The 27,429-nt window shown below is 43.7% G+C and overlaps 1 protein-coding gene across 6 annotated transcripts in view; it reads left to right on the top strand.

Moving 5' to 3' along the window:
• Nucleotides 1-27,429, top strand: part of COL14A1 (collagen type XIV alpha 1 chain) — a 150,593-nt gene that overhangs the window by 68,294 nt on the left and 54,870 nt on the right. For 3 of the 6 annotated variants that reach the window (XM_083621799.1, XM_083621797.1, XM_083621802.1), the window contains 18 exons: nucleotides 428-557; nucleotides 3,742-3,881; nucleotides 4,997-5,123; nucleotides 5,768-5,907; nucleotides 7,388-7,520; nucleotides 8,557-8,628; nucleotides 9,207-9,358; nucleotides 16,502-16,631; nucleotides 16,758-16,880; nucleotides 17,467-17,616; nucleotides 17,931-18,047; nucleotides 19,466-19,612; nucleotides 20,954-21,028; nucleotides 21,275-21,414; nucleotides 22,622-22,745; nucleotides 22,886-23,029; nucleotides 24,288-24,452; nucleotides 25,250-25,288. In XM_083621799.1, coding sequence (XP_083477925.1) covers nucleotides 428-557; nucleotides 3,742-3,881; nucleotides 4,997-5,123; nucleotides 5,768-5,907; nucleotides 7,388-7,520; nucleotides 8,557-8,628; nucleotides 9,207-9,358; nucleotides 16,502-16,631; nucleotides 16,758-16,880; nucleotides 17,467-17,616; nucleotides 17,931-18,047; nucleotides 19,466-19,612; nucleotides 20,954-21,028; nucleotides 21,275-21,414; nucleotides 22,622-22,745; nucleotides 22,886-23,029; nucleotides 24,288-24,452; nucleotides 25,250-25,288 — 2,248 coding nt within the window. The remainder of the gene's footprint in view (nucleotides 1-427; nucleotides 558-3,741; nucleotides 3,882-4,996; nucleotides 5,124-5,767; nucleotides 5,908-7,387; nucleotides 7,521-8,556; nucleotides 8,629-9,206; nucleotides 9,359-16,501; nucleotides 16,632-16,757; nucleotides 16,881-17,466; nucleotides 17,617-17,930; nucleotides 18,048-19,465; nucleotides 19,613-20,953; nucleotides 21,029-21,274; nucleotides 21,415-22,621; nucleotides 22,746-22,885; nucleotides 23,030-24,287; nucleotides 24,453-25,249; nucleotides 25,289-27,429) is intronic. The other 3 variants (XM_083621800.1, XM_083621801.1, XM_083621798.1) reach the window with 1 other exon arrangement.

Genomic DNA, 27,429 nt, shown 5'->3' on the forward strand with positions numbered 1-27,429 from the left:
CCCACCTTCCCCTGTCTCTTTCTCCATCTTGGTACTGCTTCCTGAGGCAGATTTCTTCACTCTCATGCATCGCAAGGCTGGCCTTGCATGTTCTTCCTCAATTTCATATATTCAAACCTCAGTTGCTGCTTCTCCTCTGCAAAACTGTACCAGGAGGCAGTGATTTATGAGGGGAAGTGGCAGACAAAGGGGTGTTTAACGTTTTCCCCATAACACACCTCTGTCCAGTTGCCATTTGTCTCCCAAGAGTTCTGGATCTGTGATTCTACACTCTCCTTACTTGGCTTGGCAGAGGAGACTTTCAAGCACCCGGAATTGACTAAATAAATAAGGGTTCTCCCCTCCCCTTGGGGAATAAGGCCTTCCTTCTCCCCTTTTTATGCTGCTTCCTTATATATGATGAACCGTCCCTTTGTTTCATCCACAGATGAAAATTGGAGAAAGCTCAACAGACATCGAACTGGAGGGTCTTCTACCCAACACAGAATACACGGTCACAGTTTACGCCATGTTTGGGGAGGAAGCCAGTGACCCGCTTACAGGACAAGAAACAACATGTAGGTGATTCAGTGCTCCAGGAGCAAAACTCTAGGAGAGGTTTGCGTGTTTGAAAATGAATTTCTGGCATAGAATATTCATTCCCACAGGCATTGTTTAGGGAAGGCAGGTGGGCACCATCTATGAATATCCCCCAGAACCACCAAAATATCTGGTTATGATGGAGTAGAACTCAAATTCATCGGGGGCCGCATCAGCAGTTTGGTCACCCTCAAAGGGCCGCTTGTATCTGCATGCACTCAATATAAAAACAAGTGGAGGTTTCCTGAATGCATGTAAAGTGGAGATTTCCTGTGTAGAACGGCCGGCGCCGCTAGAGGGCAGACGTTCTCTGGCTTGTAGGGTGCCGCGCATGCGCTGAAGAGGCGGCTTTCTTGTGTCAAAAAAAAAAAAGCGAGAATAAAAGGTGAAGGCTGGCGGCCGGCGGCGGCTACACGGGCCACATGACGAGGTCTGGCGGGCCGGATTCAGCCCGCGGGCCTTGTGTTTGACACCCGTGGAGTAGAACAAAGTAACCACAATGCATTGCTTCTTCTTTTTGTTTGTATTTGGTTTTAAGATATTGAAGAGCATTGTCCTGCTAATTTATCCTCCACCAGGGCCAGGGCCCTGCAGGTTTTAACTTCCTTCTGCAGGGCCTGTAAGACAGAGCTATTCCGCCTGGCTTTCAATTTGAACTTAGCCTGATCTTTTCTTCCCCTTCCTTCTCTCCCACTCCCCTTTTTATGAAGATTACCCGTTCTGGGATCCCACAGCTAATTCTCCCCGGGTCTCCTTGCTGGCCCAAATAGGACTAATTTAGCCAGCTAGTCCTGGTGATCATCTAATGTTTATTGGATGGATTTCCCCCCTAAATTGATTTTTGAATTCTGAATTTATTGTTATTCACGTTTTATACTGTATTTTATGCTGTTTTTTGTTGCATCAATTTTAAATTTGTTAGCCGCCCTGAGCCTGGTTTCCTGAACCGGGAAGGGCGGGGTATAAATAAATAAAATATTATTACTATTATATTAATTTTACCCTCCATGAAAATATTTTCTTTGGCCCCCCGTGCTGGAACACAGAGACCTGCCTTATGCTGAGTCACATCATTCGTCCATCTAACTCAGTATTCTCTGGACTGATTGGCAGCCGTTCTCCCCTCCCCATTCCATATAAAGAAGCCAATTGGACTAGTAGTTCTTCTTACATCACTGCACCTGAAACAAACATGACAGTCTGGAGTGGCTAGGCAAGCTGGGTACCATACATTTCTCTGTCTTCCATCACAAAGGAATGGTCAGGGGCCTTTAAAGTGATTGCTTCTTCCTCTCAGCATCCGCTGCCTGAGGCAGTCGTTTCAATTTGCCTAATAGTCCTGGCTAGACCACTCAGGCCCCCGATCCCCATCATGTACTCTTTCAATTCATGGGAGAGGTTCATGTGAAACTCCTTAGGTCCTTGTCATTAAAGGTATAGGGACCCCTGACCATTAGGTCCAGTCTTTATTGGCTGAGGGAGCTGGCGTACAGCTTCCGGGTCATGTGACCAGCATGACTAAGCCGCTTCTGGTGAACCAGAGCAGCGCCGGAGTGGTACCTATTTATCTACTTGCACTTTGACGTGCTTTCGAACTGCTAGGTGGGCAAGAGCAGGGACCGAGCAACGGGAGCTCACCCCGTCGCGGGGATTTGAACCGCTGGCCTTCTGATCGGCAAGTCCTAGGCTCTGTGGTTTAACCTTGTCATTACATGTGTGTTACATGCAAGGCACAGTTCCAGCGGAAATATCTCACGTGCCGTCTCTTTGATTTCATGCCAAACCAGTGTTTTCATTTTCGCGTGGCTTGCGCTGAACATTTTCCTAGAAAATTGTATCTAAAGCCAGAAGTTTCTCAGCTGGCACGTTTTTCTGTTGTGTTATGAAAGGATCCAGACTTTTTCATTCAAAACAGGTTATGCTAGTAAACATGTAGTCATGAAATCAGAGAACGAGTTGCATGCAACGTTACAAATGTGTGCAAGGAAAAGAAGTTAAAAAATGTAAATAATACAGCCTTGTGAGACTGTGGTTTTTTTCTGAGGGGTAATACAGTGCTACATCCTTTCACAGCTGACTGGGTTGTTGTTGTTTTTGCTCATAATTACTTGCAACTGCTTTCTTCACTATAGCAAGGATGGGAGAAACTGTGGTCCTCAGGATATTGCTGGACTCCAGCTCTCATCCAGAATTCTAAGGGTACCTACACATCATACCATTTAAAGCACATGACTTCTCCCAAATAATCTTGAGAACTGTGGTTTAGTCCTTACAGAATTGCAGCTTCCAGTACCTTGGACCAACTACAGTTCCCAGGATTCTTTGGGGGGAGTCATGTATGATGGCGAAAAGCCAAGTTACAGGGAACCAGGCAGGGGGCCTTCTCGGTAGTGGCACCCGCCCTGTGGAACATGTATGCTGTGTTTGCAGCCAGAGATTATGGGGGCTGTAGTCCAAACAGTTTGGAGAGTTTCTGGTTTCCTCTCCTTGCTCTATTGAATTCTAGATGCATTTTTCTCCATGAGAAGAGGGATGTGGCAGACACAGAGCCATAATTTTGGTCGAGAGGGCCACTGAGTAAGTGTTGGTGTACATAAACCACACTAAAAACTCTACCTGGACAGTTCTGCTTTAGACTGCCAGGGAAAGAGGGATTTGTATGTTTGGATTCCCTCTGATGAAAACAAGTAAATAACCCTCAACGCAGAAAAAAATAGCATACTGTATTCTCCCATGTATAACACGCCCCTGTGTATAATATGCCCCCTGTTTTGGGGGACTCCAAATTAAGAAAATGGGAGGAGATTGTATCCGTGTATAATATGATCCCCAATTTTAAACATATTTTTTAAATGAAAAAAACCTAGTCTTATACATGGAAAAATGTGTTATATGGCATGTATGCACTTTGTTACACGGGAAGAAAAAAGCATACAACTTGCACATTTTGACAACATTTCCAGGGGCTGATTACATACCAGCTGTTGGAATGATTGCTGACTTCCATTGAAGTCATTGGGACTAATTCAGCTTGAATTCAAGCATATGAAGTTCATGTTTTCTTTTCAATGTGTTTTTTCTTTCTACATGTTTAAGAGATATAGATTTTTTTTTTATTTTTAAAAATAGTTTGTAATTTGAACTTCCCTCCACCTTCTGCAGTACCTTTAAGCCCACCACAGAACTTGATGTTTTCAAATGTGGGACACAATTCAGCAAAGGTAACATGGGATCCTGCTTCTAAAAAGGTGAAAGGCTATCGGATTATGTATGTCAAAACGGATGGAACAGAAACCAATGAGGTAAGCAAATTTTTAGAAACAGGTTTTGTGTTTTTTAAGGAGCAAATGTATTATGAAATACCTATATCCTGTTTGCAATCTGCCAGTTACTGATATCGTAATTAAATTTAGTACTTCTCTTTGGGTAAAGAACTACTTCAAAGACCTACAGAAAGCTCTCTGCCTAGAGGGATGCCACTCACAAGATAACCTTCTAGAAACTCAGAAGACGCCATGAAATATTTAAATAAATCAATTTAAACAGCAAAAAGCTGCAAAAGGGGCAAAATTGACTCGAAAAGAGAGGAAAAAACTGCAAAAATGACTCGGAAAGATCAGGAAAACAGCTAGCAATCTCAGGAGTATTTTTAACAGCAATTCCACAATCCTTTGCACTGAACTTTGAGGACTGTGGAGAGTTAGAGTTTGAGATAGGAGGTTTGGAGGGACCAATTGGATGGTGTTTACAAGCTTTTTAGAAGCCCCCCCCCATATGCAATTTTACGTTTGCGCATGGTGCCCAGGAACATAACCCCTGCCTAAATTTGCAATTTGTTTGATAAATGTGTTTCAAGGCTTTGAAAAACGTACATAACCTGGATTCCACCCTTGCTCCCTGAGTCCTTCTTTATTTTCTGTTAGCGTTGATGCCAGATTTTCCTCTTCCTTGCTACCAGCCCTGTGAGTGGAAGGTAGGGCGAACCTTTCCAAAGGCAGCTAAGGAGCAACTGCACGGCTCTTGAAACAGAAGCGCCATTTTGCGGTTTGTTTCTTTTAAAAACACATGTCGTACAGGTGCTCTCCCTTCCTTCCAAGCCCTGGTGGTCCATTTCAGCAGCAGGATCTGGTATTTTATGACAGTAAACAGGAGAGAGGTATAGCTTTCCCTTTTTCTCCCCTGTAGCTGAAGGAGGGGAGAGGAAGCCATCCGTTTCTTGCTGTAAGACGAGGCTTTTGCCAAACCACTGAAGGGTACATTCTGGTGCCCAGAAGGCTTTCTTCAGCTGTTAGGAAACTCACACAGTTCAATACAAGCCTGCCTTTTGCATCCTGATGTAGACGGTGCAAGCCAGCTGAGTTTTGCCTTGAGACTCTCCACATGGTTTCTGATTGACGGCACTCCTTTTATTTTGCAGGAAGAGGTTGGCCGTGTTTCAACACACACTCTGCAGAGCCTGACATCCCTCACTGAATATACTGTTGCTATTTTCTCCCTCTATGACGAAGGGCAGTCTGAGGCACTCACTGGCAGCTTCACCACCAGTAAGTCTTGGCTGCATTTCTGAAACCTATCCAAGCACAACCGTAATATTCCTTTGCTTTTCCGGAGAGAAAAGTAATTGCAACAGTCTCACACTGCGATTTTATTTTTTTTAAGGAAAAAGGAACGTAATAACCCCTCGACTTTTCATTCGATCGACAGTTAGAAACTTGAAATTAAAAGAAATGCAAATAGGCATTTTTGTCCGATATCTTCTAATGGTGGCTACAGAAAGAAAGAGGGGTATTTAAATATTGGATAGCTGGGAGGCAAGTTGGGTTTTGCCAGTTTGCTGAATAAATTATGTAGATGAAGCAAACCCCTCAGAATTCCTTTAAGAAAAGTTTCTTTCCAGCATTTCAGTTGTATTGGGGTGTTCTCAACCGCGAAAAAAACACAATTCAGTCAAATTTGAACCTCTTAAGGCTAAGCAATCGCCTGTGCCAAAGAACTGAACTGAAAATCACTCCATGGGATTCTGTCCTCCTCTCCTTGGTTGCTCTAGTTTTTGGAAATGGAACAAATACAGCCCAATTAATTCTACCATGTTTATAGGGTGTCTTGGAGAGCTTTCATAGTGCTTCTCTTCAATCATCTCAGTGATCCTTATAACAGGTTTTCTTTCCGATGTGATACTCTCTTGCAGAAAAAGTTCCATCTCCACAGTATCTGGAAATAAACGAAGTATCCACAGATAGCTTTACAGTCAGCTGGAAGCTGCCATCCTCAGACGTTGCCCTTCTTCGACTGGCATGGATTCCTCTGGGTGGGGAAGAAGCCGAAGAGGTGACTGTTCTTACCTCTCGTATGGTATCCTGTATATTAACAGCAAGCTCATGCTCCAAGTACAGCCGTACCTTGGTTTTCGAAGAGCTTAGTTCTCAAATGTTTTGGCTCCCAAATGATCGAAACCCAGAAGTGACTGTTCTGGTTTTTGAACATTATTTGAGAAGCCGAACGTGTGACGGGGCTTCTGCGGCTTCTGATTGGTGGCAGGAGCTTCCTGTCACCAATCAGAAGCTCTGCTTTCATTTTCGAATGTTTTGGAAGCTGGACGCCCAGCGGGGCTTCTGTGGCTTCCGATTGGCTGCAGGATCTTCCTGCAGCCAATCAGAAGCTGTGTTTTGGTTTTCGAACGTTCTGGAAGTTGAACGGACTTCCAGAACAGATTCCATTCAACTTCCAAGGTACGACTGTACTGGTCCTTTCTCTTTTGGCCAAAACAACAACATCCATGCACAAGAGAGAACTATGAGCAGGCTCGGGGGAAACGCAAGATTTGCAGAAGTACAAAAAAAACCCCCTTTAATATTAATATTTAATGTTAATTTATTTTTTATACCCCGCCCATCTGACTGGGTTTCCCCAGCCACCCTGGGCGGCTTTCAACGGAACATTAAAAACAGAATAAAACTTCAAACATTAAAAACTTCCCTAAACAGGGCTGCCTTCATATGTCTTCTAAAAGTCAGATAGTTGTTTATTTCCTTGACATCTGATGGGAGGGCGTTCCACAGGGCAGGCACCACTACCGAGAAGGCCCTCTGCCTGGTTCCTTGTAAGCTCACTTTTCTCAGTGAACCGCCAGAATGTCCTCGGAGCTGGACCTCAGTGTCCAGACTGAACGATGAGGGTGGTGATGTTCCTTCATGTATACAGGGCTGAGGCCATTTAGGGCTTTAAAAGTCAACACCAGCACTTTGAATTGTGCTCGGAATCGTCCTGGGAGCCAATGATGGGGTGGGGGACAACTCGAAGGAGGGGGCAAACCCAAAAAGAGCTTGGTGAGGACTGAGCATATTCAGTGGCCATGGTATTCAGACTTTTTTAGGAGTGGGGATGTGGATGGAAAACTGGAGGAGGGAGAAGGCGAGGAAATGGAATGGAGTATTCTGGAAATGGGCATGACAAATGAGCAATCCCCACCACAGCATGTTATTGCAGGTACCAGAGTTTTATGTATGAGTAACAAATCCCACTGAGTAGCCAAGACGGATGATACAGTAGTAACTCGGGTTACAGACGCTTCAGGTTACAGACGCTTCAGGTTACAGACTCCACTAACCCAGAAATAGTACCTCTGGTAAAGAACTTTACTTCAGGATGAGAACAGAAATTGCACGGCAGCAGTGGGAGGCCCCATTAGCTAAAGTGGCACCTCAGGTTAAGAACAGTTTCAGCTTAAGTACGGACCTCCAGAACAAATTAAGTTCTTAACCTGAGATACCATTGTATGTCTTTCTATCTGCTGTTCTGTCTCCTTCAGATCGTCCTCAGCGGAGAGGTGGACACATACGAGATCGAAGGCCTCCTGCCAAGTACAGAGTATGAGGTGTCCTTGGTGGCCATCTTTGACGACGAAAGCGAAAGCGACGTCATTGCTGTCCTTGGGACCACACGTACGACAGGAAAAAACATTGCAACCTTCTCTTCCCCTCCTTTCCCCCTCACTCCCCAGGGGCTTAATTTCTAGAAAGGGAGATGTCTGTCTGGGAACACTGCCCTGTGAGCTGCAAAAACACAATTCCACAATTCCCTGATACACAGAGTGGTGGGTGGGTGAAGATGACTCTTTGCAGTCACTTGGCGCCTTCTCAAGGGCAATTCCCTCTTTCTCCACTTAGGGAAGTTCCGTAGCTCAGTGGTAGAGCATCCGACTTACACTCAGAAGGTCCTGGGTTCAATCCCCAGCATCTCCAGGCAAGGTTGGGAGGAGCTTCTGCCTGAAAACCTGGAGAGGGGCTGCCAGTCAGTTTAGACAGTACGGAGCAATAGGGATCAATGGTCTGACTGAGTATAAAGACAGCTTCCTATGTTCCTATGCATTCCAAGAAAAGTTTGGGCATTCAAAATTGACCTCTGGTATGCCAGGATATGTATCAAGCATCGTCTCATGTTAAATAACGGCATTATCAATCTATTAATAATTTAACCCATCCTCTCTTCCAAAATATCTGGGATGTGTGGAAGGAAGCCCTGTCACAGGTTTAAAAAGCGGGAAGTTTGGAGTGGAGAAGCTGTGGTTGTGTATGTTGCTTAATTTCTTCCAGTTTGCAACTTTCCCCAAATCTACCCAACTTCTGCTGGATTAATAATGTGTATTTGCTACAGGAGAAAAAGTGTTGTGGGTGGTAGAATTTGGAGTAGAGAAACTGCAGACAGGGCAAAGCTTAAACACTCCTCCTCCTCCTCAGTGCTTCTCTTTTTCAAATTTCTCTCTCCTGAAGCTGCTTTTCTTAAAAAAAAGAAAAGAAAAAGGGTTTACACATTTAAAATTGCAGTATTAATGTATAAGTGCCTGCGAGACTGTTGAATTCACTAAAATGTTCCCATATTTCCACAGCCAGTAGATGAATGTATGTGACTGGCTTGAAGATGTGATTGCTAAAATGATGTTTCGCGTGAAAGGTTCCATATCGTGCTGTTTTTTTCCAGTTGAAGTAACAACTACTGAAATGACCACCATAACCACGACTAGTACCACAACTTTCCGGCCTACAACAGCAGGTACAAATTACTTTTTTTAATTTAGAAGATGAAAAATATCGTAAATATTTGTACAGCTGATTTTTGTCCGCAATTTTATTGGGCCTGTTTGTTTTTTGGCAAAAGTAAAAAGGAAACGAAAAGGAAAGGAAAGCATGCCAATATGTCTCAAACAGATTTTCAGAATGTGAATTTTCCTCACACATCCCCGCCTCTAACTTAAAATTCTCTTCAGAGGCCCTGCAAGTGAAGTGTGGCCGATCTTAGGGAGAAAGTCTTATTGGTGGTGGCACCCCACTTATGGAAACGTCTCCTCAGAGAGGATTTTATGGATTTTTTTGGTCCCAGGGGTTACCTCATTATCCACTTACATTTTTAGAACCTGTGATCTTAAAACCTGAATCTGTACCCTACCTGTTATATGGAAATGTTTGCACTGCGATGGTTTTATAATGTTTCTTAATTATTTTATTTTACTGTTGTATCTCCGTGAGCTAGACAACTATGGTATTGTGTGGCCCACAACTCTCTGTGATATTAATAAAATTCAGTTTTTCAAAAAGATTTTGAAAACAAACGCATGTTTGATATCATTTCAGTCTTTCGAACAGGAATAAGAAATCTTGTCATAGACGACGAAACTACCTCAAGCTTGAGAGTCAAATGGGACATTTCGGACTACAATGTTCGTCAGTTCAGGGTGACGTACCTCACTGCAGACGGGGATCGGGGTGAGGAAGCGGTAAGAACGGTTGGTATGACTTTTCTGTGTGGCTCAGCTTGGAGTCTTAGTTTTCATAACAAGGAGGCAAATGACTTACCCTACAATGGCTAAATGCTAGCAGACACCCTGAGATATACCTCACACATAATTATGCTTGTGTGGCTTGTGAGTTTATAGATACTTGCATGCTTATAATGTCATCAGTGCATGTATTATTTTGCAGTTTCAGCAGCGAAAAATTGGCAGGATAGCAAGGGACGAAGCAGCAAAAAATTGCCAGGATAGCAAGGGACGAAGGAGAGCAAGTACAGTTAAATTTGGGGCTCGCATGCACTATGCACTCAAAGCAGTATAAAAGGTAAAGGTAAAGGACCCCTGACAGTTAAGTCCAGTTGCGAACGACTCTGGGGTTGCGGCGCTCATCTCGCTTTACTGGCCGAGAGAGCCGACATTTGTCCGCAGACAGTTTTTTGGGGTCATGTGGCCAGCATGACTAAGCCGCTTCTGGCGAAACAAAATTTGCACACGGAAACGCCGTTTACCTTCCCGCCAGAGCAGTACCTATTTATCCACTTGCACTTTGACGTGCTTTCGAACTGCTAGGTTGGCAGGAGCAGGGACCGAGCAACGGGAGCTCACCCCGTCGCAGGGATTCGAACTGCCGACCTTCCGATCGGCAAGTCCTAGGCTCTGTGGTTTAACCCACAGCGCCACCTGAGTCCCTGCTGGCATAGATGCTTGGCTTTTAATAGTGTAGTGGCTTTGACTTGAAGCAATGCTTGCTTATCTGTACTATACATTTAAAGGGGTATCATATCAGATTGAGCAGTCATGGCTTCTCCCCCAAAGTATCCTGGAAACTAGTTTGTTAAGGCTGCGGCAAGATGTTAGGAGATCCCTGTTCCTCTCAGAGACCCACAATTCCCAGAAGGGTTTAGCAATCAATCCTTCTTCCCAAGGAACTTTTAACGTAGTCCTGCTTGCTTTGTGGCAGCTTCTTGTGTATAGGATTGCTTCCACAAGATCCTTACATTTCACATATTATAATATTTTTACAAACTTAATAGTCTACAGCGCCACCAAACTTTAGTCCACAGCGCCACCAGCATCCCTCCTCAAATGCCACTTTAAACAGTCATGGCTTCCCCCAAAGAATCTTGGGAACTGTGGTTTGTTAAAGGTGCTGAGAGCTACTTTCTACTCCCCTCCACAGACCTACAGTTCTCAGAGTGGTTTAGCAACAGATCCCTCTTCCCAGGGAACTTCAATGTCTCCTAACAACTATCACCACACTTAAGAAATTCCAGTTCCCAGGATTCTTTCGGAGGTTGCCATGAATGTTCCAAGTGGTATGATTCTGCTTTAAATGCAGATTGCAGAAGGGGGTCTCTGTTGCATTTGGGATATTGATTAATGGGTGAAACCAAAGTTCTCATGGAAAGGTGGGTTTTTAAGAAGGGATTTGAGTGAAGAGAACAAGTACAGGATCAGGGAGTGAGTTCCAGGCCTAGAGGATCGCAAGAGAGATCTCTGGAATTTCTTACATTACCTACCTGTAAGGCTGATGACATCTTTTTGTCTCTCCGGGAACAACTAAAAATGCTTCTCCTTTTGTAAAAACAGAGCAAATGGTTTATTCTGAGGTCCAGTGCCGAGGGCCTTCTGGCGGTTCCCTCGTTGTGAGAAGCCAAGTTACAGGGAACCAGGCAGAGGGCCTTCTCAGTAGTGGCGCCCGCCCTGTGGAACACCCTCCCATCAGATGTCAATGACATAAACAACTATCTGACTTTTAGAAGACATCTGATGGCAGCCCTATTTAGGGAAGCTTTTAATGTTTAATAGGTTATTGTATTTTAATATTCTGTTGGAAGCCGCCCAGAGTGGCTGGAGAAACCCAGCCAGATGGGTGGGGTATAAATAATAAATTATTATTATTATTATTATTATTATTATTATTATTATTATTATTATTATGTTGTGTGAGTACAGCTCAGTTGGTAATTAGATTCTTAATCTCAGGGTCATTGGTTGGAGCCCCACGTCGGGCAAAAGATTCCTATATTGCAGGGGGTTGGACTAAATGACCTTCATGGTCCATTCCAACTCTACAATTCCACAATTCCAACCGTGAAATGTGAGTTTTTCCTCTCCCACCTTGACCCACCATGCAATTTGATCTCTCTGCTTTGTTTGCTAGCCTGTTGTGCTCTGATGAGGTTCTTGTCAGACATTTGCAGATATACACTGGTACCTTGGGTTACAGACGCTTCAGGTTACATACGCTTCAGGTTACAGACTCCGCTAACCCAGAAATAGTACCTCGGGTTAAGAACTTTGCTTCAGGATGAGAACAGAAATCGTGCTTTGGCAGCGTGGCGGCAGCGGGAGGCCCCATTAGCTAAAGTGGTGCTTCAGGTTAAGAACAGTTTCATGTTAAGTACGGACCTCCAGAACGAATTAAGTACTTAACCCGAGATACCACTGTATAGGATTATACAGTGCTTAGAATAGTGCTTCATGTTTCTTCTTGCAGACTGCCGTCTTAATCAGATCTCTATTTTGTAAGAAGCTCTTGTTAATAAAAACATCAAAAGGGGGGGTGTTAATTGATGATCTCTCCCTTTTTGTTTCAGTTTCTTCTAGGTTTTATGAGGCTTTGGTAGAAAGCGTATTTCTAAAATAATAATAAAAAGCAGTCTGTCAAAGCAATGTGTGCTTCTCCCTGGGCTGTAAAAAAAAAAAAAACCTTCAAACTTCCAAAATCTTTTTTTGAGAAGTGTGTAAACAATGGTATATTGTATAATTACCAGCATTTAATCATGCGAGACCCCAGCTGCAGTCTGAAGGGGTGCAGTCCTGGACTTGATTTAGCATCTCTGTGCGCTGGCTGTGGAGTGGAGTTGAGGAACCGGTAGCCTGCCAGTTGTTGTTGGATTACAATTCCCACCATGCCTGACCATTGGCTGTTCTTGATGGGCTGATGGGAGATCAGAGTTCAACAAGATCTGGAGGTCCAAAGGTTGCTTACCTGCAGTGGAGAATCTTCTGTCCAGCTTTTTTAAACAGTAGAAATGCGTTGTTCACGGATGGCCTGGCTTGAGAGCAGTACATGTGAAAAGGATCTAGGAGTCTTGGTTGACCACAAACTTGACATGAGCCAACAGTGTGACGCGGCAGCTAAAAAAAGCCAATGCAATTCTGGGCTGCATCAATAGGAGTATAGCATCTAGATCAAGGGAAGTAATAGTGCCACTGTATTCTGCTCTGGTCAGACCTCACCTGGAGTACTGTGTCCAGTTCTGGGCACCACAGTTCAAGAAGGACACTGACAAACTGGAACGTGTCCAGAGGAGGGCAACCAAAATGGTCAAAGGCCTGGAAACGATGCCTTATGAGGAACGGCTAAGGGAGCTGGGCATGTTTAGCCTGGAGAAGAGGAGGTTAAGGGGTGATATGATAGCCATGTTCAAATATATAAAAGGATGTCACATAGAGGAGGGAGAAAGGTTGTTTTCTGCTGCTCCAGAGAAGCGGACACGGAGCAATGGATCCAAACTACAAGAAAGAAGATTCCACCTAAACATTAGGAAGAACTTCCTGACAGTAAGAGCTGTTCGACAGTGGAATTTGCTGCCAAGGAGTGTGGTGGAGTCTCCTTCTTTGGAGGTCTTTAAGCAGAGGCTTGACAACCATATGTCAGGAGTGCTCTGATGGTGTTTACTGCTTGGCAGGGGGTTGGACTCGATGGCCCTTGTGGTCTCTTCCAACTCTATGATTCTATGATTCTATTCTATGATTCTATGACAACAGTTGCCATTTTTGTAAAGCTGAAATTTCTATTTGTTCCTGTCACGTGTGGCTTCAGACCAATGCGTGCTCCATGTTTGGTTCTAGAATGTGCTGCTGCTGCTCTCCAGATGTGCAATGTGGCCAGTTGTGCCAAGCCTCTGTGGCTTTTGCTGTGGTTACGCTGCACATTGCCAAGCCTTTTCATGAATGACGTGAACCAAAAATCAGTTCCATAAAGTCACGAAGGCTGGAGCTTTGTTTTCTTCCCTTTGACGGTCACACATGATATCGCTTAGCGCTCTTGCAACCTTTTAAAGCAGCCGGTTAGTTTTCTTAACTCCCCGAGTCCTACCTTCAGCAAACAATTCCATATCGTCTTGAAGGCCAATAAACCCAGTGAGCGTCTGCCATGGAATCTCTTGCACACTGCAAAGGATTCTGGGCCATGTTCTAGACAAGTGCACACTCTGTTGACACAGGATGCTGGCAGTGCCTGTTCAGCCTCACTGTCACCCCTGCATGAAACACAGAATAGGCCCCCAAAATGCATTGAAGCACTCCCCTTTGTCTGCCGATTACAGTGGTACCTCTAGTTACAAACTAGTTCGTTCCAGAGGTCCATTTTTAACCTGAAACTGTTCTTAACTAGAGGTGTGCTTTCACTAATGGGGCCTCTTGCTGCTGCCACTGCGCCGCCGACACACAATTTCCGTTCTTATCCTGGGGCAAAGTTCTCAACTCGAGGTAACTCTTCCATGTTAGCGGAGTTTGTAACCTGAAGTGTTTGTAACCTGAGGCGTCTGTAACTCAAGGTACCACTGTACATGTAAATGGTGAGCAAGCTGTATTTCAGGGATGCTTAAAGGTAAAGGGACCCCTGACCATTAGGTCCAGTTGTGACCGACTCTGGGGTTGCAGCGCTCATCTTGCTTTATTGGCCGAGAGAGCCGGCATACAGCTTCCGGGTCATGTGGCCAGCATGGCGAACCAGAGCAGCGCACGGAAATGCCGTTTACCTTCCCGCTGGAGCGGTACCTATTTATCTACTTACACTTTGCTGTGCTTTCGAACTGCTACGTTGGCAGGAGCAGGGACAGAGCAATGGGAGCTCACTCTGTCACGGGGATTTGAACCACCGACCTTCTGATCGGCAAGTCCTAGGCTCTGTGGTTTAACCCACAGCACCACCCACGTCCCTTCAGACTTATATGCTTATATGTCATTAATTATTCTTCCATCTATGTACCCTTGATAAGTTTCCAAGGAACCCTTGTTTTCTCCTGGGACAGTTTGAAAACTCTGGTTTTGAACAACTCCAACTGAAACTGCCTGCTTTGATCACAACATAAAGGTTGTTTGGAGCAATATTCCAAGACTCCTTTACCTTGTTTCTCGTCTTCTGGTCTCCCCTCTCCCCACCCCTTCAGCTTTTAAAATCTGTGGACATTCTCTCCATCTCCACAGAGCCCCATTTTCAACTCTTCTACCTTTCCCTTTGATTCTGCCCTTCCAGCATATTCACAGAGCCAACAACTGGCAACCTTTATGGACTATTGGGCACATTTCCAGTTTTGAGGGAGTTATGGGGGCACCAGTCACAAAATGGCTGCCATGGGGAGTGTGGGATAACACAAAAGCAGAGAGACAACCACTGTTGACAATGTTGTGCTTACCATAAGAAGTCAGCCATGTTCTGCACATCCTGGTTATGGAGATCACACACCAACACACACACATACAAACACAGAGATGCTGTTGCTGCTGTCTAATTAAAGGACAAATAGCATTTGTCCTTTCAGGAAATACAGATAAGGTAGCCACACCATAATATATCACATAAAATGCTTAGAAGTTGCCTGCCCATTTAGCCCCATAGCTTTCTTTCTAGGACGGCTAGAATCACAGAATCGTAAACTTGTAGAGTTGGAAGTGTGGGAATGTTAAGGAATGTAATAGATGATATATTGTTTTGATATTATCCCTCCTCACTTAAACTAGTGAGTAAATCTACCTGGACCCCGAGATGATCTTCTGAGGCCCTCCTTTGTGTGCCTCCTTCTCAAGAGGTCTGGAGGGTGGTAACATGAGAACGGGCCTTCTCTGCAGTGGCTCCCCCTCTGTGGAATGCTCTCCCCAGGGAATTTCGCCTGGCGCCTTCATTATACACCTTTAGGTGCCAGGCAAAAATGTTCCTTTTTAACCAGGCCTTTGCCTGACTTCATCAATATCCTATACCCTTTTAAAAATGCTGGCTCCTTTTTTGGGGGGGATTATTGGGTTGTTGTTTTTGTTTTGATTTTATGTATTCAATATTTTATGTGAACTGCCCTGAGACCTTCAGGTATAGGGCAATGCAGAAGTTAAATAAATAAATAAAATAAACAGCAGAGCACGTTCCCTTTGCAACTTATTTGGAAGCAAGTTTGATGATTTGTTAGAATCCTTTAATTGAGCAATCCAGTCTGGCTTGTCCAGCCTGGATTGTTCCTGGCAAGTTTCCCCTTTTATTTCCCTCTTAAAATAATAATAACACAACACATAAAGTTTTACTCGCATTCGGTTTGTAGCAGTAATCTGAAGGCAGCCTTTATCTTGTGGTTACAGTGAAAAGAAGTCTGAGCTTATATCTCAGACTTGCTGCTCGTGGGCTGTATCCTATGTGAAGGTTGAGCCATGTGCTGGCTAAGAGCCAGGAGAGTAAGAGTCCAAGAAGCAAAGAGGCCAAGAGAGAGATGGTTGCTTGGCCAGCTCTTTTATCTGGTCAGCTAGGGTCACATCCATCTACCTGGTCACACACAGGGGGAGGAAGCTCCAAAGCAGATATGGCAGGAAGTCCTCCCTGTCTGGAGCCATGTTCCCCTGGGTGTCCATTCTAGGCAACATGAAAATGTTGTACTTGACTGCTCTAGTAATAACACATCCCACAGGATCATCTAGTCATCATGCAGGAATATGCAGCTATCCCATACAGATATCAAACCTGCAACCTTGGCGTTATCAGCATCACGCTCTAACCAAATGAGCTATCCAGCCTAGTCTCAACTTAATTTTTTTTTTTAATGAAAGCTCAGGACCTTCCCAGGGCACCACTGAATGCATGCCTTCGTGCATAATAATCTTGCATGTGTCACAGTTAAACTCAGAAGTCATGGCCTCCATCTGTTTCTAAGAGATGGATGTATGACAAACCCACACAGTATCGGCATTTTCACGTTGGAGAGTGTACATGGATGTACATGCCTTTTCTTTTTCTAGAACCTAGTCCACTGGTGCTGAGGAGGTTTAATCACCTAAAGTGGTCCTGTGGCTCAAGAAGCTCTGAAACAGATGCAAAACACAGAAGTTAATCATAGATCTTTTTGTTTTGTTTCCCCTGACTAGGTAATGGTCCCTGCAAGGCAAAACAGTTTGCTTCTTCAGCCTTTGCTCTCAGACACTGAATATAAAGTTATGGTTACCCCCATCTATTCTGACGGGGAAGGTGTCAGTCTGTCAGCTCCAGGGAAAACACGTGAGTACAAAGGTTTCTCTTCCTGCAAAAGTCGTAATATAAGCAACTGTCCCTTTTTGACGAAAGCGCTGATTCTCCAGGATGTACTGAGAACCATTTCATTTGTAATACGTTTTCATTTTGCAGTGCCCCTGTTTGCTCCTCAAAATCTCAGGATCTCTGACGAATGGTACAACCGTTTGCGGATTAGCTGGGATGCCCCGCCATCTCCCACAATGGGATACAGGATTGTATATAAACCTGTGAACAGTGAGTGTCTAAAATGGTTGCTTATGTAGTTTATTTCAATGTGGGGTAAATATGTGAAATCAGGTGTGTGAATGCAAATCGCCTAGGTATGTTCTCACAAGATAAGGTGGGAAACCTGTGTTACAATAATTGCAACCTGAGAAGATCCCACTTTCAGTCTGACTGTCCATGGAAAAGAATTCCTGGCCATAGAAAGCTAGTATTTCAGGAAGATGTTGGGCTAGAGCGCTTCTTCCTAACGTGCTAGCTTTCTGCATGCAGGGATTTTTATTTTTTATAAGGGGGGAGCGTTCGGTCATGCAAATTCCCAACTGCAGTCCAGACAGAGGTATACCATCTTATCTACTGTCAACGAGACCAAGGTTATTTATGCTCAAGTCACTCATGACAAATAAGAATTGCCTTTAAGAAACTAGCAGAGGGTGTGTGTGTGTGTGTTGTAAACTGGAATAAAGTGGGTTAGAAAAATATTTCATTTTAAAATGAGCATGGTTTTATGTGATCAGAAGCTAGTAATGAAATTTCACAGTGTCTTCAAGCTGTGTTTCCCTGCCTAAGTCATTTATATTCCTCTCGCTTCTTGCAGAACCTGGACCAGCCCTGGAGACGTTTGTGGGAGATGATATCAGCACCATACTTATTTTGAATTTGCTCAGTGGAACTGAATACAGCGTTAAAGTATTTGCTTCCTACTCCACGGGATTCAGCGATGCTTTAGCTGGTGTAGCCAAAACATGTAAGAGACCTCAACTTCTTGTTATCCAATTTCTAATCTCCATGGACCATATTTCATTGGTAACTTAGCCTTGAACAGAATATCGAACTCAACCACTTTTCTTTTGCGCTTTTCCTAAAGGAAATGTGTTTGCTTGCTCTTCAGCATGAAGTTCTTACTTCAAGTTTAAGCCACATAAAAGGAAAACGCACAGAACAATATTAATAACAAACAAGACAGACAAGTGTGAGAAAACCCTAATTTTAAATCAATGACAAGTAGGTTTTCCATCTAAAGAAATGACGAATGTTTCTTATCCCTGTACTCCATTTCAGTGTACTTGGGAGTGACCAATCCGAGTGCTTATCAAGTCCGCATGACAAGTATCTGTGCTCAGTGGCAACTTCAAAGACATGCAACAGCATACAGGGTTGTGATTGAATCATCTCTTGGTAAGTCATAAGGACATAGCATCAGTGTGATGCCATAACACCTGTCAACTACTAATATACTATGTTGCTTGATACATGATTAATATCCGCTTACCATATTATAGTGAAACTTAAACAAAGATTAACTCTCATGAAAGTGACCCGCCTTGCACGGAACGTGAGGATTCCCAGAGAAAAAATCGTGAAGAATGTACTCCTCCCCCAGTCCTCCTTGGTTATGGCTCTTGGTTTGTCTGGAATGAAACGAACCATAGTCCCAGGTTCAGATAAAATGTTAAGTCAAACCATGGCTTAGCTCACAGCAGTGCGGCGGCAGCAGGACTGGAGAACGAGAAAAGCAGTTGCGTGTCGAGGTCCCCAAACCACCCCAATAAAACACAATTCACCCAGAATTTTTGTTTAAGGTTTTTGGCATAATTTTGGCCACAACTTTATTAAAATACAGAAAATGTGAGTGGTTGCTTAGGCATTGGGTGAGACTATCTGTCCCCGCCCGGGGACAGACTGACATTCGCACGCCCGTGAAAGTCAGAAAGGGAAAACATTTTGGGGAGAAAGATGGAGCTGGGTACCATGCCTCACCTCTCCCCAAATGCTCCCAGGGGCTCTTGCTTGGCCCTAGCCCCTTGACAGGGGTTCGGACAAAAGCATGGCAAGCCCCTGGATTCCTTTAACGGAATACCCTTGCAGCAGCAGCATTGGAGGGGCAGCCACAGCCAATCCATGCCCCTCCACCAAACAATTCATAAAAACCAATGCCTAACATCAACCTTACAAGTTCTGACGATTTGCTACGCAGGAGGCAAAAACCAAATGGCACCAGCCAATCAGCCAAATGGACAATATTCCTACCAGACCCCTGCCCAAAAGCAGACGACCCCATGACAGGCATAGCAAGGTCAATGCAAACAACCCTAAATATAGGAAGGGTGGGCAGGTAATCCAATGCGCGCAGCGAAAAGAGGAAGCTCAACGCTGCGCGCAGGGAATATAAAACTTCTTGGCTGTCAATCATAAAATGGCAACATCAAATTCTCCCCAACGACAAGAGGAGCCCAATCACAATGGTGGCCAACTACCTTTACCCGTTCAGCAATAGTGGGATGTCTTGTAAGACCCCTTGGCAACATGTGCTCTCCATGAAGGAGAACATGCTTTGCGTTCTCTCCAGGAGCATGTGCGCTTGCACATTCTTGCAAAGTCATAGTTTGGTTTAGCATTACCAGCTAATAGAATCCAGCTCAAAGTGTCTCCTCCTCCTCCTCCTCCTCCTCCTCCTCCTCCCCTTCTTCTTCTCCTTCTTCTTCTTCTTCTTCTTCTTCTTCTTCTTCTTCTTCTTCACTGTGCTTCACTTCATTGTGTTACCTTTATTTTAGACCAAAGTCCTAATCTTTAAACAGCTCCATTTCTAATTTCAGATGGGACACAGGAAGAAGCATTACTTGGCGGAGGAACTCCTAGGCATTGCTTCTTTGAACTCATTCCTGGTACAGAATACAAAATCAGCATCCATACGCAGCTTCAAGAAATAGAGGGGCCTGCTGTTAGCATAATGGAGACCACTTGTAAGTATACATACCAAGTGGAATTCCGTTCATTTTGCTGTCATCAGACATAGGCACTAAGACCTCCTTCACACCTGATTTGCTAAACTTGGCACCATTATCTGATACAATTGCACCAGGGACTCCGTGGCTGGAGGCAGGTGCCTCAGGACCTGAGGATAGAGTCTAGCTTAATAGGCTACCTGGGAATTTGCGTGGCTAGGCCTCAAAGACAGAGCCTTCTTCAGACACAGAAGGATGCATCACTGACCTCTGTGATTGGTAGGCCACATGTAGCCTCTGGATTGGCTAGGCCTGGTATAGGCACTAGGAACTTGGCTTTTTGACTTTTGCCTAATCAGCATAGCAGGATCTTTTCCCTGTTACACCCCAAGCCTTCAGTTCCAATACCGGACATCAGAAACTGCCTTTTACCAGGACTGTCCATTCTTCCATCCATCTGGCTGAGTGTTGTCTACAGTGACTGGCAGAAGCTGTCCATGGTTTCAGATGGGGGACATGGTTTTCCTACCTAGGGACTGAACCTTGGACCACTGCACATGCAAAGCAGATGTGCTCTACTACAGCCTTTCTCAACCTTGGGTCCATATGTGTTGTTGGACTACAACTCCCATCATCCTTGACCATGGGTCCTGCAAGCTACAGGTGATGGGGGTTGTAGTCCAACTACATCTGGGGACCCAAGGTTGAGAAAGGTTACTCTACTATATTGAGCTATGGTATTTCACCATGTCAGGGGGATTCCAGATCACAGGGATTCTGGGCTAGAGGAAAAATGCTTCAGTACAGCCCTGGCCTGGCTTTGAGACAAAGAAGACAGATGTGTGTTTGGGTCTAATGTTATGCTTATCTAATATTGATTAAATCCCCCCTCCAAACTCCCATTTCCTACCCTCTGCCTTAGGGATGTGTATTGATTGTTGGGGGTAAGTATCAAACTGCTCTCACCTTACTCATAACCTTAAACTTGACTCAGATGCCTGTGTGGTGCTAAAGACTGCACCAACCCTGCAAGATGAACCAGAAGGAGCACCGCAAGTTCTCTTTCATCAGTGAAATTATATGCATTTAGACTTTGCCCGTGGAGATGGACTGTGAGGCCTTCCAGATTTCAGGCAAATCTTTGCAACCATTTCAGGCAAATCCTTGCAACCATCTTTTGAAACAGATGAAAGCTGAGATTCTCAGCAAGCCAAATTCTGGGCTCAGTACAATATGAGCTGGGCATATAACAAAACATTCACATTTCCTGCATTCTCCCAATATCTGAATAATGCTTTCACAATTGACCTGCTTACACAGTCAAGCTTCCTCTTACTGTTCTTTTTTTTCTGTTTCTAGTGCCATTCCCAACCCAACCACCACCAACTCCTTCAACCACCACTCCACAACCTACAATTCCTCCTGCAAAGGAAGGTAAGCTCTTTCTGTAGCAGAGTAACAGGTGTGAATGATGCAATGATTATCTTAAGGATTCTTCTGTTTTGAAAGCTGTTTTTTTTTATTATTATTCTCCAGGGTAGAGCTCATGGTTACTCAGTGAGATCCTAACATTTATTGGGTTCCATAGGCAGGTTTACACATGTCAGGGAGGAGAGGCATCACTTTAGAATGGAAAACCTGCTATCTTTTTTTATTCCAAAGTACTTTGTATGTCTTTAGTTTGCAAAGCTGCGAAGGCTGACCTTGTCTTTTTGGTGGATGGCTCATGGAGTATCGGAGATGACAATTTCAACAAAATCATTGGCTTCCTGTACAGCACTGTTGGAGCTCTTGATAAGATTGGCCCTGATGGAACTCAGGTGAGTGAGTGAGTGTGAGAAAGAATTAGCAGGATTCAAAATGTGAGCAAACATTTAATTCAAAGGAGGCTTGGAATGGGATGAATGAAAATACAATATTATGGTGAACGCTTTTGAAAAGCATGCGGTGGGCTCTTTCTTTAGATCTGTAAATATTTATATTCCAGAGTGTCATTAATTCCTGTACAGAGACTCACTGTGTTACCGAAATTCCCCTAACACCTCAATTCCAAACACACCCACCTGTAAGTTTATGACGTAGGTTATTTTTTGCATAGCACACTTCCGAGCAAGTCTGCTGAAATTCGAAGGCTTGCTGTGGTCTTCAAAGTGGGCCACACAAGCTGACTTCAACACCACTGGGAGATGGCAGGTGTTCACATAGCTCCTATCAGGAGAACTAAGCCCCTTTCTCTACACAGAATTCGGTGAGACGCGTTGATGAGCAAAGTATCATAGAGAGCAGCTGTAAGCTACACTGGCCACCTCTGTTCAAAGGAGGAGGGTTCAGTGTGAACGCCCATTCAGTTTATCTCCCACTTGCCACTGATCCATTCTTCTTTGACTAGATGGTGGTCTTTAGAAAGGTGGACACATGAGAAAAATGGAGCCTGGTGTCCAAGATTGGTTATGTCATCTGCCAGAGTACCAGGGTAACTGATATGCCCTCCTTGCTTTGGCACTGATAATGAGGCTTTCAAGTTTGTTTGTGATGGATTAGCACAGAAGGAACAAGAGAAATAGTCAAGCAGAGGCTGGTTACTTCTTTCTTTTTCATTGATGGGCTACCTGCTTCATGCCAGCAGTTGAAAGGGTGATGCTTCTTTGCAAATTCAAAGCTAAAGGTTGCATTTCAACTAGCTGAAGATCTTTTTTTAAAGCTCAGTGTGTTCTACAAGCTGAACTTATGCAGTCAGATGTAAACACCACTAAGGGAAGTGGAGCTTACTGACAGGAAACTATGTATGGTATTATATATTACTGATCCTTGATGTTTGTGTAATAATGGATCCACACAACTGCCTTCATTTTGGGACTCTCCTTGGAGGTGTCGCTGTAGTGGCTCTCATTATGAGGCTCCTAAACTTCAAAATTTACCGCTACCTGAGGTGTGTAAGTGTGTCTGAGAGAGTGTGGATCCCAACCAGCTCTCACTTGCCCCTGCTGTGTCTGCCATAAATGAGTGAGATGTATTTTTCCTATGAAGGTGGCCATTGCTCAGTTCAGTGACGATCCCAGGACAGAATTTAAACTGAATGCCTACCGAACAAAAGAAACACTTCTGGAGGCCATCCAGCACATAGCATACAAGGGAGGAAATACCAAAACAGGTGAGCTAGATTGGCAGGTAGATTTTGTCATTGCTGATTTCAACAATGGGCGTCGTCGGGGCCATGTTTTTTGTGGAGAAAGTTGAGATAGAAATTAAATAAATACACTTCGGTGCACTGTTTATCTTTCTTCTTTTCAGGCAAGGCAATAAAACATGCCCAACAGGCCTTATTTACTATTGACTCAGGGACCAGAAAGGGGATCCCAAAGGTTTTGGTAGTGATCACAGATGGGCGATCACAGGATGATGTCAACAAAGTCGCCAGAGAGATGCAGCTAGACGGTAAGAAGATAGGGATGTAAGAAAAGCTCACCTGTATTGGGCCACACTCCCCAAGCAGGACATGAATGCAATAGGCTTCTGTTGCCCATCTTCCCTCTGATATTGGTGGCATAGCTGTCAACTTTTCCCTTTTCTTGCGAGGAATCCTATTTGGAACAAGAGAATTTCCCTTTAAAAAAGGGAAACGTTGACAGCTATGATTGGTGGTAAATGGCCATTCTCTTAAGAATTACCTGTTCCAACTTAACTGTCTCAGGAGGCCTTTCTTAAAATACAAAATTTAAAAGCAAGTGGCAAAGCAGTGCTCCATGTGATTGGTTTGCTTGATGTATGTTTTAAAAGGAAGTAATTTGTAAGGCACATAATTGCTTTCTTCTCTCTCTCTCGGGCTTCTCTTTTGCTGATATATGCAGACTCTTCAACCATCCATTAACCACTTTTATAGGTGTGCATGCATCTAAAGAAGTGTGCATGCACACGAAAGCTCATACCAATGACAAACTTAGTTGGTCTCTAAGGTGATACTGGAAGGAATTTTTTAATTTTGTTTCGACTACAGCAGACCAACACGGCTACCTACCTGTCACTTTTATAGGTGCTCTCATAAAAGTCAGGTAGAGAGAGTCAAATGAGCTTTCTCACCGTATTTGTGTCAGTGATTTTTGCTAGTGTGGGATAAAATGCAGAAGATGCTGCAATTATTGGAGTCTCAGGTCTCTTTCTCTTCTCTGATGCAGTAGTTTCTGTATCTGGGGCATGGGCTATTAAACTAGCATCCACCAATCTAAAAATAAAATAAAATTGTGGGTTCAGTGCACCAACGGTTCAAGCCCCTAGTCTGTTGCATTGTGTTGGCACAATGGTCAAGACACACTAACTTGCAGGATTGGTGTGTTGGCAAAGCAAGTGTTAGAATTAGGTCATACGTTATTGAAAGAAAAAAGGGAAATTAATCTGTGTGCTTCTTTGTCTGTTGGACACACTACGTAGTTTCTGTTCCTAAAATAAACTTGGCTGGTTGAAGGGAGAGAATTCCTTTTTCTTGGCTGGCTAAAGGGAGAGTCCTTTTATGAAAGTGCTGAAAGAGTAATCTGGTGATGTTTATTGGGGTGGAGAAGTGAATTTGTGCCTTCTGGTGTGCGATGGAGAAAACTGGTTTTATTTTTCCATACTGCGTTTAGTTAAAAGATTCGCAAGAGGAAGAACGGCTGTTGCATCTGAAGAATTTTTTATTTGTGTTTTTCTCCCTCCAACCTAGGGTTCAGCATATTTGCCATTGGAGTAGCAGATGCTGATTATTCAGAACTGGTTAACATTGGCAGCAAGCCTAGTGACAGGCATGTCTTCTTTGTGGACGACTTTGATGCCTTTAAGAAGATTGAAGATGAACTGATCACTTTTGTCTGCGAGACAGCATCAGCAAGTTAGCGATTAAGACTTCATTTTTATCTGCTTCTGTTTATACAATATACAATATACGATATCTTTATTGTCATTGTCCCATACAGAACAATGAAATTGAAAAACTACATAAAACATTCAAAAACCCCTAAAAACTCTGAAACCCCATTTTAAAATACACAATACTATATTATAAAAACCCCTAAAAACTCTGAAACCCCATTTTAAAATACACTATACTATACTATACTATACTATACTATACTATACTATACTATACTATACTATAAAATACACTATACTATGCTATGTTTAGAACCAGAATTGCATTTGTGTAGAAACTGTTTCTCAGACGGCTAGTCCTGGCCTTTATAACCCTATACCTTCTTCCAGAAGGCAGAAGCTGAAAGAGATCATTTCCGGGGTGCGTACTATCCTGAGCTATCTCTGCCGCTTTCTTATGGCACCTGGAAGCATAGATTAGATCTAAGGTGGGAAGAGTGCACCCAATTATTCTCTCTGCAGTCTTTACAACCCTGGATAGCATTGTTTTTTCCCTGGCCGTGCAGCTCCCAAACCACACACACAGACCAACAGTGTAAAACTATCATTGTTTACTGGAGGTTAGATGTTCATCGGGGGTTTTGTTTTGTGTCTGCACGCATGTGTTCTTACAGTGCCAAACTACACATCAAGGTCCTGGTGTCTATTGATCTCATAGCACAGATTTTGGTTTCCATTTAGAAATATGTTGTGTAGCCAACAATTTTTCCCCCTCTTTTTCAAGGCTTAAAGATATTCTCTTCTTCCTTTTTGCAGCTTGCCCATTAGTTTATAAAGATGGCAACAGCCTAGCAGGTATAGTATTTCCATATATTCCTTCTTCCTTCTTTCATTTACATTTCTATATTGCCTTCCTGCCAAGGCACCCAAGGTGGCTTATAAGTTTAAAGCACAAATTTAAACATGTGAAATTGGGAATGGGGAGAGACTGACTGGAGCAGACCTTGCTGTATCTGCTTCCCTAACACTCCCTCAGACTCTTCATCTTCTGTTAGTTGTTTAAAGGATTATATTTCTCATTTGCAGATACTTCCCTAACTGACATGCCTACTACTAATAATTTTGAAATATACTCGGAGTCGAGTGTGAATTTCATGCTCTTTATTGAGCTCATAGTAGCAAAGAATGGAACTTTCCCCAAAACGTCTAGCTATATATACATTATTTACACAATGGGCCCCACGTGATTGGCTAATTCCGGGCTGCTTCTGTAGGCCAATCAGGTTGCGGATTCACCTCCTTCAGAAGCCTGATTGGCTGCTCCTGCAGGCCAATCAGGTAGCTGATTCACTTCCATCTGGAGCTGGATTGGGTGGCTCTTGCAAACCAATCAGACTGCTGTATTCCGGATCCTTTTGTTCTAGGATTCAGCTCAGTACATAACAAATTTAATAATAATTTATTATTTATACCCCGCCTATCTGGCTGGGTTTCCTCAGCCACTCTGGGCAGCTTCCACCACAAATAAAAAAATACATTAAAAATACTACTGCTCTGGAAAGGTTTATTGTTCAACTGTTAAAAGGGGTAGTCACATAATGAGACTGGCACACTCTGCCAGGGCCGTGTCAATCATTCATGGCATCACACACACACACACACACACACACACACACACACACACACTACAGGACTTCAGCTTGCAACCAATCTAGTTAGGAAATTACTGCTGGGCTCAGATAATAAGAGACAGCAGCTTCATTGGAAGTAATGATTTATGGCTGATGGTTGCCTGAACGTGTCTGGGCAAACCTTGGGCTCATGTTCTCCTCTCTCCTCTATTCCCCTTTGGCAAGGGCTTGAGGAGATCAGAAGCTTTTGCTTCTACGTTCGACTAGTTGCAATTTAGCGCCGTGTCCAATACTGATCAAACTGGTGGTTAGTTTTAACTATAGTTTGCTGAAACAAGCCAACTTTGAAGCTGTCTTCTTTCAATAAATCATAGTCAACAGTAGTCACAGTCAGGGTTCAGATGTAATACTAAACTGGGGCTAATTGAAGACGGAACCGAAATCTTCCAACCCTTTTAGAGCTACACTGCAGGAGCAGGGAAGGGAGAGAATGTGAGCATGAGACTCATTCCGGTACCAATAAACTATAGTTTATCATTACACCGAATACAGTCAATGATTGGTCAAGGTCACATAGGAGAGTTCGGGAAGACTAAGCACCTTGGAACAAAGTCTCCAACCTAAATACTTCATTCTCAGGGCCAAGCTGGCCTCTTATGCACAAACCCCATTGAAGAACCCAAGCTATGAAAGGCCATAATGATTCTATTGCAAATCTATTTTTTTCCCATGGGTTTTCTGCTGCTGCTGCTCAACTTACAGCAGTATAAATAAATATGCATTCTCTAGAGCTCATGCTTTGGATTTCAAAAGTTTTAATTCCTGTCAGATGCCTTGTACACCTCCCTCCAACAACTCCTTAAGCCAAGCTGGTGCCAAATGTATTGCTCGCCTCCCTTTGGACCGCATCAGTGAGGCTGGGAGAGGGGTCTTGTCATCTAGGCTGCCCAGGACCTCCATACATGCCGCCCAGACAAATATACCTTAGAAAGTCACTTCAGTGCTTCTAATGCAGTGGTTTGACTTCGTCCCCTGGAGGCACACTCCATTGTCTCTCAAGACAGATGGATGCCGCCGCCGCCAATTCCTGCCATTTTGTTCAGCAGCTTTCAGCTGGAGGAGAATTTAGTACTGTGCTAATTGAACCAATGGCCTGACTCAGCACCATGCAACGTCAATCTCTTTTAGCTGACAACCTTTTCCACTTTTCCTTTCAAGCACCATTAAAACATACGACACTTGAGCAAGTTGACAACCACCTTCTTACATTATTTTATAGGGTTTTGTGATTTGAAAGTTCCCAGGGAAATGTGCCCATGCTAGTAAACTTAGCGGTGGTATAAATCTTCAGTCATTTTCACTCCC

This window comes from Podarcis filfolensis, assembly GCF_964270895.1.
Source record: "Podarcis filfolensis genome assembly, chromosome: 7".
Lineage (NCBI taxonomy): Eukaryota > Metazoa > Chordata > Lepidosauria > Squamata > Lacertidae > Podarcis > Podarcis filfolensis.